General features: G+C 43.6%; 1 protein-coding gene across 6 annotated transcripts in view; it reads right to left on the bottom strand.

Annotated features, from left to right (window-relative positions):
* DGKD (diacylglycerol kinase delta) overlaps positions 1–13,550 on the bottom strand; it is a 61,538-nt gene that overhangs the window by 20,152 nt on the left and 27,836 nt on the right. For all 6 annotated transcript variants that reach the window (XR_003530699.1, XM_027661973.1, XM_027661974.1 and 3 more), the window contains 12 exons: positions 10,194–10,298; positions 9,268–9,400; positions 8,627–8,733; positions 7,977–8,102; positions 6,824–6,926; positions 6,147–6,309; positions 4,026–4,134; positions 3,144–3,283; positions 2,322–2,406; positions 1,663–1,757; positions 1,464–1,563; positions 1,037–1,310 (listed from right to left, as the gene is read on the bottom strand). Coding sequence is in view for 5 of the 6 variants with exons in the window: in XM_027661973.1 (XP_027517774.1) it covers positions 1,037–1,310; positions 1,464–1,563; positions 1,663–1,757; positions 2,322–2,406; positions 3,144–3,283; positions 4,026–4,134; positions 6,147–6,309; positions 6,824–6,926; positions 7,977–8,102; positions 8,627–8,733; positions 9,268–9,400; positions 10,194–10,298 (1,540 nt within the window). In the remaining variant the exon portion in view is untranslated. The remainder of the gene's footprint in view (positions 1–1,036; positions 1,311–1,463; positions 1,564–1,662; positions 1,758–2,321; positions 2,407–3,143; positions 3,284–4,025; positions 4,135–6,146; positions 6,310–6,823; positions 6,927–7,976; positions 8,103–8,626; positions 8,734–9,267; positions 9,401–10,193; positions 10,299–13,550) is intronic.

Below are 13,550 nucleotides of genomic sequence, written 5' to 3'. Positions count from 1 at the left end.
ACCCCTCAGAAACAGAAACACTTCATGCTGGATTAAGCAAATTGCTTGGGCTCCAAAAGAACTCCACAGACACCAAACTGGCCTAAGGTAAGTAGCAGCAAAGTGGGGCAGCAGTGAGGTCAAGGCCTCTATTTCACCAGAAGCAGGCTTTTTGCTCCACTTCCATCATCCCATCCTACTTCACCTTCAGGATAGGTTGTATACAGTGTTGCAGTGCTGGAAATCCAGACAACACTGCAATGCTTTGTAACTTACTACACAGTTGTTCATAGTGCACATTTGGGTGTGCCCTGATGTCACATCTGCAACTTCAATGCTTTTACCTCCAGTGACAAGCTGTAAAGTATTTCCTTTGGTCTCAGTTAAACCCTTGTTTATGACTAACATCTGGAAAACTGATGCCTTTCAAAGGAAATAAAACTTTGAGCTATGGGGGGTGTGCCCGGACAGAGACAAGAGTTAAGATGTGGAGAAGAAGGTCACCTGCCTAAGAAGTTAATAACAGAACAGAACTGATTTGTACCAAAGGTGCAGCATTGTAAGTTCTTCCCAGGGACAAAGCTTGTTCAAGAAGTTCCTGCCTGCTCTTGCAGTTGTGCCACAGCAATGTTTTGCTCGGCTCTGCTATAAAGAGATTTCTGAAACAATCCAAGTTAAAACACTTAAAATGCTTTTTTCTCCAAGTATTTTCAGATCTGTTTTACAGCAAGGCCATACAAACAGCTGCACTGACACAGTTGTGGTATGGGTGGGGACAGACAGGAAATGCAAATTAACAGAGTGTGGGAGGGCAGAACTTCCTAAACCAGCCCACTGGGAGAGAAGACACCTTGATCTTCAGGCTCATTTACCAAACAATGTGTCCAACAGGTGGATTTGGCAGAGGTGGCACTGAAACTAAATAACCAGGCTTACTGAGTAGCATCTCTAGCTCAGGAGAGCTGTTGTCAATAAAGAACCCTACTGCCCTGGAACAAAGAAAATGTATTCTTCTCAAGAGGCTGTAGAAGTGCCAAGCAGGACTCCTGACAGTCACCTTTCTCTGCGTGCTCTATGATCTGGCGAATGGCCTTTTTCAGGCTGTTGGCCCTCAGCATGAGCTGCTCCCGGGGCCGGAATATCTGGGGCCGCGCCGTGCAGGACGAGCCCACCGAGCGCTCGCTCGAGGAGTCACAGGCACTGCCCGACCCATCCCCGTCCTCGGTCTCCTCTGCAATGGTGGGAGGAGGGTTTGGCAGAGATGAAGATGCTTGAGATTCATCATTCAGTGTCTTCAGCAATGAGTCCAGCTTCTCCTTCAGGACACAGCACTACAAGGAGAAGAAAAACATTTGAGTGGAACTAACAGTAGCCTGGGTAGCTCATTTTTTTAGTGCCTGCTGAACTGCCGCTGTCCCAGCTCTCTGCTAACAGAGCAGTTTTACATTTTAGAAGTAGAAAGCCAAACAATTTTCAAATTTTACCTTCCTGGCCATGACCTCTGATTCCTCTGAGCTTTCTGTTGCCTTCTCATAGGCTTTCCCTACTCGAGCCACAAAATCCTTCACTGTCTCACAAAGCACCCTGGACAAAGGAGGGAGTGAAAATGAAGTCATGTGAAGATTGTCACAGGATTTTCACACTGCAGATTTCACTTAAAGAAGTTGTCCTCCAAGTACTTACTTGGCTGAGGAGATGACCACTGAGTGTTGGTCAGAAGTCAAAATTTTGGACAAATGAGCAGCCACTGAGTCTTCATAGCAGAGAATCTTCTGCACCTGTTGACAGTCAGAAATAAGTCATTGGGGTGCTGCTTCCCCACATTACAACACATGTTGTGCAACCCTGGCTCCCCAGAGAGTAACGATGACTCTACAGGTTCTTTTTGCCCTGGAAAAGTTCCACAGTTCAGGGCTCAGTTACTCACTGAAGACCCAAATCTGATGAAAAAACTACTTCTGAACCTAGAAACGATCAGCAGTGCAGTTCTTAGAGTCTCTGATCAACTGCAGATCTAAAAGCACTTTTTTTAATGACTGCTATGCAGCTTGTCACTATTTTAACAACTTTTTGTCATGACAGCAAACAAAAGTCAACTATTTCCTTTCTGTCCTGTTCCCAGGATCTTCTCCTCATCCCTCATTCTGCTTGTTGACTATGGTAACCCAACCTCCATCCTTCTCAGTAATACTTCATTGCCTTAAAGCTCCAGATCTTTGCAGCTCTGGCTGCACCCAAGCCATGGCTCAGGTCTGCTCCACTGGAGCTCAACCACTGCCTCCCATCTCATCTGCTCCAAGGCTGGTGCTCCAGTCCCCTGCTCTCTGCATCCTGAGAGGTACCTCTGAGTCCTCACTGAAATCCTCAGTGACCGTAGAAGTAGAGGCCTGGCGAGGGAGTTTGGTTTCATACACCATGATGCTCCACCTGTTGAAAATCACACTTGTCACTACAATGCAGATGATTTCATCCTTTATCCAAAGGACATAACAGGTTAGAACCTCAAGGCAGGACAAACTGCACTATGGGGGGCCATGACTGATACATGGAAGCCACAGAGTTGGAATGGAAATGCAGAGGGGTTGAACCAGGGAAGAGGGAAGGATGACAAGATGAACAAGTATTCTACAGCACAGGGAACTTCCCTGTACTACTTCTCTCTCCACAGAAATTCTACGGGCTTTACTCAATTCAACATAAGAGATGCCAAAATGCAACTCAAAAAACAAGAAGCATTTTTAAATGTACGAAAGTATAGGAGGTATCAATACTAGGGGCAGACATCCACTTCTGCATTCAGCTTTCATTTCTAAGCCAAACTCAAGATAAATTGCTTCCAGTTTACCAAGAAAAAAAACACAGCTTAAAAAAATAAGTCATGACTTTAAGGGTGAAAAATTCAATTGATGAGAACTCTGGAACAGAAGAGAGGACACAGGACATCAGACAATTCCACTTGTTACTGTTCTGCAGCAGTGACATGGAAAGCCAGACCACCTTCTGTTGCTAGAGGGTGACAAGAGATTATCAAAAAAAAAAAAAAGTTATCTGGCATTACTAAGAGGTCCAGCAGCTTGGTAGAACCAAGACAGCTCTGTTCTCCCCTGGAGGGATATTTTCACACAACTCTTGCACAGCAGAGGATGTTGGTGATGGTTACTCACCTGTCCAGCATTTTGGTACTGGCCCTCTCCAGCTTCTCCAGAATCTGTGGGAGTTGGGTGTCATCATCACAAGCAGACCCCCAGCCTAACACACGGGCAAGGTCATTCCCTGTTCCCAAGGGCAGCACTCCCAGCTGGCACTGCATTAGAGAAAAGGAAACCAAAAGTGATATTCAAATGGGAAAACGCAAGCCAGGAACAGCCACAAGTAACATTACTGATTCCTTAACACACCAGTCACTGAGAAACAACTAATCCCAGGGTGGGGAGAAAGTACCTGGATGGGGAAAACAGCCAGGAGAGCATGCAAATGTAGAAACATTTCCTCTATTTTTAGTTGTTAATTGAGAGGGAAGCATTTTACAGCTACTACCTGAAGGAGCACATCACTGAAGTAACCCCTCCTACAGAGGTTTGTATGTAACCATCGGGTGGTGCTGTTGTGTTTCTGTAAAATTAGCAGACACAGCTCCCAGACAAAATGGAAACTAAAATTAAACACCTGCTCCAATGAAGTTTCTGCCTATGCCAGGACTCCAAAATTACACCACGAGAATGAAAGGGATGAGGAATTAAATAGATGAGGAGCACAGGCCACGTGGAACTCCCAAGTTTTCTAACTGCAGCCCTTTCAGAGCATGTCTCTGCTGGCAAGGGAACAGGAGTACTCCAAAAGCTTCATCTTGTGGAGGAGCACTGGAGTCAGGAACAATGAATTAATCCATTCCTGCTTCTGGCAGAAAACTCGGGAAGAGCACTGCTGTGGGTGAGCTTCCAGCAGCTTCAGTCCCGGGGCAAACTACAGCTGCATGACCAAGGAAAGCCTCTTCAGCCCATGCTGTTACTTCATTCCTTCACCCCACCAAGCTCCTGGGCAGGTACCTGTTTGTGAAGGTTGAGGCTATCAATCTCAGAGAGAACCCAGCCAACACTTCCATCCCCACCACAAACCAGGATCCGGAAAGTGTCAAATTTCTGGAATAAGCGCAAACTACAGAGGAGAGAAAGAAAAAAAGCAAGAGGGAAAACCAATAAGCTGTTACAGAAAGAAATGATAAACAATTCCAATCCAGGTAATGAACGTGGCAGCCTTGCTTACTGTAGGCTCTGATTTCACAATGAGTACGGGTCACTGTCACACTACAGATGAATTAAAATGGTTATAATTAAGGAATTATAAATACAGCCAAGCAACTTACAATGGCTATTCACTACAGAAATATCTGCCAGACATGCTCTGCTACTAAAGCAGGGCACTTTTGTCTGTACAGAAGAGGAAACAAGCATGTGATAGCTGATTATCCATTGAATTAACTCCTTTTTGCAGCCTCACACCACTTACTTGTCACTGTTGGACTGCTCTGAGGCCACACAATCAAAGTAAAGCTTCAAGACAGGGAACTTCATGCAGTCACTCAGCAAGGAGACAACTGCAAGAGAATGTAAAGCCTCACAAGCTTTAGTCCTCCTTCTAGAAAAGCAACACAAACCAATACTCTGGCACCTGGTCTGTCCTGTAGGCAGGCAAACAGCTCAGCAGGGTGAGTTGCTCTATTCACCCTTTCCATAATAATTAAAAACCTCTCCTCAAGCTGTTTGAAACTGTGCTTCTTACTGAACATCTTCAGGACCTACTACCTGCTTTTACTTTGGTTTTACATGTATGTTTTTTATTATTATTACCTAAACAGGATTTGACAGAGCACATGGAAATCCTTATTTTATCAGGCATTGCTGACACACAAAAAATGGCTACGAGAAACGACACCATCTTATGGTACAGTCTAACTGGCACCAGCTGAAAATATCTAAATTATCAAGAAGCAGCCTTTACCCTATACTATCACTTCCCTTTTGAGAGAGCATAGAAAAGCAGCTGTTTTAGAAGGTGTGCACCACAGCTTGAGAAAGTAACTGATTCCCTCCCTTCCATTCTCTCCTGCTTAAAAGCAAAATTCCTCTCTCCAGTCAGTCCAGCTGGGGAAGGGAAGAAAAAAAATACTTAATTTTACAAGTCTTCTTAGTTTTCAGCCAAACACATCCCCTGGACAGCATACTGCAGTTTTAAATGCCAGTGTTTTGCAATGTGCTATGGCAAAGAACACAGGAGTTCTCAGGAGAGCAGAACCCCAGTGGTCACTCATCCAGGAGTAGACACTCCTAGATTTAGTTCTCTGCATCTACAGATCTAGTCAAAGACTTGGAGTCACAGTCAGAAAAGGATGAGGGAAATTTACCTTGTGTTGGCTCTTATTATAAGGAGTATCAATTCACAACAAAAGTTACTCAAATCTGATGCAACAGAAAAACATTTGGAAGTGGGTAAACTAAAGACTTTTTTTTTTAAATGAGAGTTGCAGAAATACATTAAAGAAATTTATTCCACAGTACTCTCTTTTTTTTTTTAATCTACAGATATTCTAGTTAAAAAGTCTGAAATGTCACCAAGATCCCAGGGCAGAACCAACTTTACCAAATGCACTCAGAAGAGATCTTTCCCCAATATCACCATAAAATCTTTAAGGGATGGAAGTTTCACATACTTCCCAGGTAAGTTATTTCTCAATAAACCTCATTTTGACAATATTAATTTTCTATCCATGATATCTGTCTGTTCACTTGAGTTAACTGAAGTCAATTCTCCTTAGCAGTAATCAGGATGCCTGTTACAATCTGTTTGCAGACAAGTTTTCTTCTGGATTCAAGCTTTCTATGCTTGGTCTTCTTCCAGGGGAGTGTTTCTGGAATTCCTCCAAAAGGCCTCAAGCTGTCCTGCTGCTACTCATGAATGGAAATAATAACCTTTTCAACAACATTTTTGGTTTTAGCTAATCAATAATACTAAACACAGAGGGAGGAGAATCCCTCCAAATTTTGTAAGTGGTCAGTTTTCTCTGAGGAATAGGTTCCCTGTTATATTTGAGGATGAGCTTAACCAAATAAATCCCTTGTACTTCTCTGGTATTTACAAGGAATGTGTGTTTTTACAGAATATCTGCCTACCCCAGGTGAGGTCCTCCATTCATGAGGTCAAAGACCTGGGCTGGATTCAGCAGCTGTTTGAATCTTCGTAGAAATTTTACACCTTGGTTGTCTCCACTCTTTGAGTTGACAAAGACCAACAAAGGACTTGTGCAAGAAGGGGGACAAGTAGCTTTCCAGAAACCTGTTGGGGAAAAGGGAAGGGAGAGGGAGGAAAAGCCAAGAAATGTGAAGCTGCCCATGGAGATGGAAAGAGAAAAAAACCAACACCCCACAGCCCAGCCCAGCTATGAAGCAGCTAATACTTTCCTTGTGCTTATGGCACTCACTGGGCAAATGCCAAACGTGCACAGCCCTGAATCCAGCATGAACCACACCTCATATTGCCAAGTATCACACTTATCTCCTAGCAGTATGCCAAAATTTTCAGCTTCCCCAACCTTCCCAAACTGCTTCTGCAATGTCGTTATTCTCAATAAACTTCACCAGCTGCAGCTCAGCAAACACTGACATTACAGGGTGATAAACTGAGTGCAAAAGCAAAGCAAACAGTTCACTCAGCAATGGCTTCCAGTTGGGAATTTCAGCAACACCAAAAGCAGAATTTTCAGCTGACAGAGCCTGGCATTAACAGCGTCAGCTGAAGGGACTGTGACTGAGAGGAAGAGAAACAAGAGCTACTTACTCGCAGTACTTACCATCTGAATCAATGCTGTTCAGAGCAGTAGGAGGAATGACAGACACTTTGCACAGCCCAAGAGGGCACTTGTTTGGCAGCAACTCTTTACATGCTGTGTGTACCTGGAAACACCACCAAAAAAGTAATTCAGACCCTCTCAGGCACTCTGGTGTAACTCCTAAAGCCACCCAACAAGAGGTTGTAAGACCAAAGAAAGGTGGTGGGGGTGAAATGACCAGGAAATGTCAATTGATAAATTTATTGATAAAAGTTATTTTAAGAATGATCTAATCAGTCTTCTACTAATTCTCCTCCTTTCATTAGTATGTAGTTTGCCATTTGAAATTGTGAGACCAGCACTTTGAGTGCTGAGAGGACCAGGTAACACATTCTGAGACTTTAGGAGCCTTCAGGCATTCTGCTTTCAAAATCCCAGCCTCAGCTGAGAGATGAAGAGTAGAAACAAAAGAAAAAGCTGGGAAGTCAAGAAAACAAGAAAGCAAAAAAACAAAGCAGGAAACCATGAGGGACATAAGAGGTAAGAGAAGAAGAGATTAATGAAGCCCCCCAAGAAAGGAAATACAAAGTAGAGCAGGGCACTTCAGTAATTTCTGGTACACAAAGGCTGCAAGACAGAGGGTTTGCTTGGGGTTTGAGCCCCCATTCTAAACACTTATTTTGTGATACTTCTCTGACTAGAATTACAGACAACTGGAAACACAGCAAGATCTGCACCACTGCAGTGGTCAGGTGAGAGAAATCTATTGCAGTGGAAGGGAAATTGCTATTATTAAAATAGCTGAGCATTCTTTACAGTTTGTTGTACCTTTCCAACTTGTAGAAATAACAAACAACGCCTCCGTAAAATCCAACATATTCCATGCCTGAAGCATTGATTCATACTTAGTGTAATTAGATTCTTCTATGAAAGCTCACTCTCAAAATAAAATGAGCTTGCAGAGAAGCCAGGTACTTATTTCAGGTTACTTTTATGCATCATAGTGACACTTTTCAGCACAATTAAATTTCTATCTCTTGCAGAACAACAAAGTCCTTTATGGCAAATGAAGGACATGACAGCACAGTTAGAGATTTCATTTTGAGTAAATGTCATTAAAAGAACACAGCCCAGAGCTGACCAAAGACTGTCCCTTACTGAAATGATAACTCACCATGGCTTTGCACCACAGGCAGCGCCAGTCTTGCAAACGCAGGACACTGCCACAGGTTTTATCACACACGGTGCATTTGGCACTCACGGGCAGGTTTCCCTCCAGCCACTGATGTGGCATCGAGATCTGCAAATGGCACAGAAGCAATATGGACTTATCAGAGGGCAAATTAAAGGTGCGGGTGGCACAGCGGCTCTGAGACAGACAAAGAAGCAGGTCTTCATATGCACTGTTTAAGGAGAGGAGAGGCAGCTTCTAGAAAACACCTGAGGACCGATTCTGGCATTTTACATCATGCACAGAGTCCAGGTGACTCACCTCAGGCTACCCAAGAAACACTGACTTGCATCATATGCTAAGGTGCTGTTCCAAACACTCATTTACTTTTGTTTTGCCAAAACTCAGATCAAGTTTCCTGTGTCTCCAATTATTTAACCTTCAATTCCCCAGTCCATAGCAGGAGTTTCTTCCTGTTAAGGAGTCCTTGCTACCCTGGTCAAGCTTTTCACACAGAATCTCATGCCCTAGAGGCCCTTCCCACATAAAGGCAGAATCTGCTATTTAGGTAGTGAAAGAAAAACTAAGAGCTTTTTACAGGGCCAGTGCTTCCATATCAAAGTAAGGCTGCAATAGTCCAGGCTAACACCTACCCCATCTTCATCCTCAATGATATCTTTCCCGATGGAGGCCAGAGTTGTCCACTTGCAGTTGTTGGTTGCCCGCACAGCACAGCGCTTGTGAGCTTTAAACTTGCACACTGTGGAGGAAGAGAAGGATATATTAATCCTTTCTCTAATGTGAAAGTGTGTAAATGGCTCCTGAAGAAAGGATGGGCATGTTTCACCCTCGTTAGCACCGTCAAAACAATCAGCTCTAAGTGTTCTGAGAATGAGGATCTAATTCTTGCCTTGCCACTTTTGCCAGTTGCTTGTACAAAGCTTAGTTACTGCCCTGTTAAATCTGACATGATTTATATAGTCATACACTCCTCCATCCTTTTGCACAGTGTGGGTGCCACCTCATTCACACTGGAAGCATGAGCTGTGCACAGCCATATACGTCTGCTAAACCCAAGCTGAGAAAGAACAACCTCCTGGCACTCACACACTCAACAAGGATGTTCTTACAAACAGAATTTTTTTAATGAACAGGAGCATTCTTACGCATACTCTGCCTGCTACCTCAGAAGTGCCTATCAGCTCGCTGCAGGAGCAGGACTTTAATAAGGGAAGGCAGTATTTGGGTCTCTGGGGGACAGCAACAATAAAGTGAGGAGAGGGAGCACACCTACCCTCACAGGACAGCCCGTGCGAGGTGACCCCGGACAGCGCCTCCCGGCACACGTTGCAGTAGGTGGGCCGGGCGTGCGAGCAGGCGTACCAGTTGTGCATCCCTGAGAAATGGTCCATGCTGTACTGGGTAGACTAATGGCACAAATGGGTTACAGCAGAGTCTAAAGAGAACCAACAAGACTTTTTTCCTCGAAGACTTGCACGAAGCAGTCAGAAAAGGAAGAAACAGAACACTTTTCTACCAGGCAAGAGTAGGCCACGTGCAGTTTATACACACTTGCAGTGACTTCAGAAGGTCTTTAAATTCAAAGAGATTTCCTGCTCCTGTCCCACCTCCCATCCTTGTCTCACTACAAGTGTATGTAGGGAAATGAACTGGAGAATTTATCTGCTGGAGAATTTATCCCCATTTTTTGCTGGATTAAGTTTTCAGCAAGATCAGTTCCCCAACGTGGCTTATTGCGTAGCAGGGGGATGCTTGTGCCAGCATAAGGGAGGCAAGATCAGAGTGGGTAAAACACAAGACAGCTTCTCTTGGTGGCACTGCTGGCCTCACTCCAGCCCCAGGAAGCAGGCAGAGGCACTGAAGCAGGCACAATACCAAACAGGCGAGATGGGAATTAGGACAGGGAGGATAATTCAAGAGTGAAAAGATAATGGGAGGGGAACTGTGTTTCATAACCTACCCCTACTCTGGAAAGTGCTATCAAGGTTACCAAGGGAGCACATACAAAGCCACAAATATTCTTTTGAGATCGCTTCAGTGTATTTGGGATCAGTTGTACAGAAGGCCTAACAGTATTACCACCCACTGTAGTCAACGTAATGACTTATATTAACTTCAGTGGAAGCTGACTGCAGTCTCAAACAAGCTGTGCATTAGCAGATGAGACACAGAGTACAATGGAACACATTTTCCTATTACCTCAAAATGTTCACGGTTTTGTACAGTCTTCAGTGCTGCAATCCAATCTTCCATCTCTTTTCTGTTATCAGCACAAAGGATAAGCTTCCGACATGGAGTGATAATCTGAAGAGAGAGAAAATGAGGAGTGTGTATTCTGGGCACATCAGTGAGAGACAAGCAAGAGACACCTTGTCACTAGTTCAGCAACTGAAGCTATTTTCAGAGGCAGGGAGCTGCACAACAGAACTTATTTGCACCTTTCAGCCATGTTTCTCTTCTACCTTAACATACCCTAATTCCTTCCTAAATGTCCAGAACCACAGAGATTTGAGCTGTCATTCCCAATACTGAACTGAGTAAAGAAATCTCTCACACCCAAATAACCAACTAGCACAAATCAAGCATAGAGCAGCGGGATTGCAGACCTTGCATAAGTGGTTTTAAATTGGCAACAACACTGAAACATTTTGTTAATAGTATAATATATCAGTTTATAGCAATCAATCAATCAGATAACATACTTTATAATATCACACTAAAAATCTGTTTCGTCATGACAAGAAGGGAGGGAGGAGGGGGGAATAAAACAAAATAAGTAATCTAGAAGAGAAATCACTGTATTTTGAACCCTCATGTTTCCTTCTATGTTTATTACCTGAAAGATATTCCAACAAATATTCCCCTAGCAGCTGGAGGCTGTGGTGAGCTTGCCTCCCTCTAAAAATCCTGTCCTCAATGTGTTTCTGTCCTGGGTTAATTCCCAGCATTAGCTGCCCTGTGTTAAACAAACAGTGTTTTAACACAGAGCAGAGGGCATGCAGGGGGCCACGCTCCCCTCTGCACAGGAAGGCAGCAGGTCCCTGTGTCCCCTGCCACCAGTCCCTCTCCTTCAGTCACACGGCGGCAGCAGAGAGAAACAAAGCTCTTCAGAGGACCATGGCTGCTGTCCTCGGGGCTGCCCCGTCCCCTGGGCTCCAGCCCTGATGGGAAATCAACACTTATTCTTCCTAAGACAAAAGCCTTTCTTCCCCACATTGTAGGTATCTCACTGGCACCTCCAACTGCTTTCCATCAAACTGACTTCTTAAGTTAGACCACGACTGAAGTGTTTGCAAGACCTGGATGGAGGAAAAGCTGCGTAAGGTTGAGCACCACCAGCAAAAATCAAAAGGTTCCCTTTTATATCAACTCTAAAAATTTCCTTTTTTCCTTTCCTGCGCTCCTCTACATTTTGTACATGAAAAAATTTGCCTACATAATCTGCTTTTTCAGCAAATTGTACCCTAGCACCTGAAAGAATGGATTAAAATAAACTTGGTTTGTGCCAATTTGATGAGGCCCAACCATGCAGCCAAAGTTCTGTTAATGAACACAAACACCCACACGTATCACCCCAATGTGTGACCCCTATTTATTACCATTTTCCATTCTGTTTCTCACTTCTCTCATTATCATTCATAAAACAGATTAAAAATAAAAGCCTCTGAAGCTGAACATCAAACTTTCAGTTGACGCTGAAGTGCCTCAGAGCATCTGTCAAGAAATGTGGATGTTATGTCAGCAAAAGAGATATACCTGGAAATTTCTGCTTTATTTTAAGCTCTTGAATTTTCAATCTCTATTTCTTTTCATTGATAGACTGCAGCATTCACCTGCAATAACATCAACCTGACTCCGAGGTATGACCAATGCCTAGAAAAGGGTGCTACAGACACATTAAATAGGCAATGAAAGGGGCTAAATCCCTTTTCAAAGCAGGAACTGGCCATTCATATTAGAAACACAGTTTTGGCATTTGGACCATTCTATCTTGGACAAAATGACCTGATCTGTATCAGCTGCAAGCAAACAGAAATAAATATTTATGCTATTCCAAAAATAAAACTTTGAAAAATTCCTTCTCTCTTCCCTCACTTTCATTTAAACAATTCCAGCTCTGATAAAATTTATTCCCAAAGAAGGTAATCACAGGAATGTTTCTTCTTACTTGAGTAAACAGAGAAGTGAGTAGTTAAATGCATTTCCATCAAAAACTCTGCTATGGAGGAATGGCTACCTCAGAGAAAGTTTTTACAGAGCACGAAACACTGATGCAAAAATCAGCATGAAGTTAGAAAAGAACAAGGGGCAACTCTGACTCTTGCTAAGAGGAAGCAGCTTTTTCTCTGGAAGTAAAACCAAGTTCAACTGATTTGTTCAGAGAGCGATGGGCCTGCATTTTTTCTGGCACCGAAGCCAGGAACATCTATAACTGCATATGCACAACAGGACCATATGTAAAGTCCAAACACCCCAGGATGAAGCATCCAAGGACCTCTCACTGCTTTCAAAGCAGCCAGGTGTGGTAAGGAACCACCAGCTCTTTCATCAAGCCACTGGCTCTTGAGCACTGGGGAAAAACAACTTCACAACTGCTAGTCAGTGCTGTCCCCTTTCCCATTTTTCTGCCCTTGGGGGGTGGGGGGGCAGGGGAGAAAGGAAAATGCAAACTATAGCACAGTTTTTAATCACATTGGAAGACATGAAATTTAAAATATTGGCATAAAATACGGAAATGCAGACACTCTGTTGAGAAGAATTAATTTCTGAGGCTACTGAGTTACTGGATCCCTGGAGAGACCATCCAGCATAGAAAACAACTAATCCCTTCTAAAGTCACCTACTGCATCATCTTAAAAAACCCCACATTCAGTGTTAGACAATCCTCTGTTCAAAGAACAAAGTTCATAAGACAAGAGGATAAGTAATGAGATTAAAAGATTTTCATACATGAATCATCCAGATGAAGAGTCACAGAACTACAATAAAGGGTCTATTGTGTAACAAAACTGCAAATAAAATGTAACTGCAGGATACATTTAGGAAGAGTGTTCCCCATTAGTCAGTTCTAAAGCAACATTTGCATTGTGATTTATTGGTATCACCAGAGATGGGAAATAAAAGAATAAAATCTCAAACCTCACTCCTAAGAAGGACAAACTGGGACAATCCAGGCTTCACTGTGAAGGACTGATAAGATTTTAAGGTAACTAGTGCACCAATTTTTTTGGGAAATGAAGAAACCATACAAATCTGTTTTCCTGATTAACATGCAGTGGTGTTACAGTCAAACATTTTAATGGAGATAATTAGGAATCCAGAAACATGTTAACAGGGACACTTCCTTCACAGAGTGGTTCAACAGCCCTTCACACAGCCTCACACACAGCCCAGCCAACCCAGGCACCTGGGGAGCACAGGACACTCCTGCCTTCCCTGTACAGCCAGCCCAGGTATCCTGGGAGCACAGGACACTCCTGCCTTCCCTGCACAGCCAGCCCAGGTACCTTGGGAGCACAGGACACTCCTGCCTTCCCTGCACAGCCAGCCCAGGTA

Source organism: Corapipo altera, unplaced genomic scaffold (genome assembly GCF_003945725.1).
Source record: "Corapipo altera isolate COAL_440 unplaced genomic scaffold, ASM394572v1 175, whole genome shotgun sequence".
In the NCBI taxonomy this organism is placed as follows: Eukaryota; Metazoa; Chordata; class Aves; order Passeriformes; family Pipridae; genus Corapipo; species Corapipo altera.
Note: the sequence above shows the minus strand (reverse complement) of the source record. Positions and strands in the feature narration are given on the sequence as shown.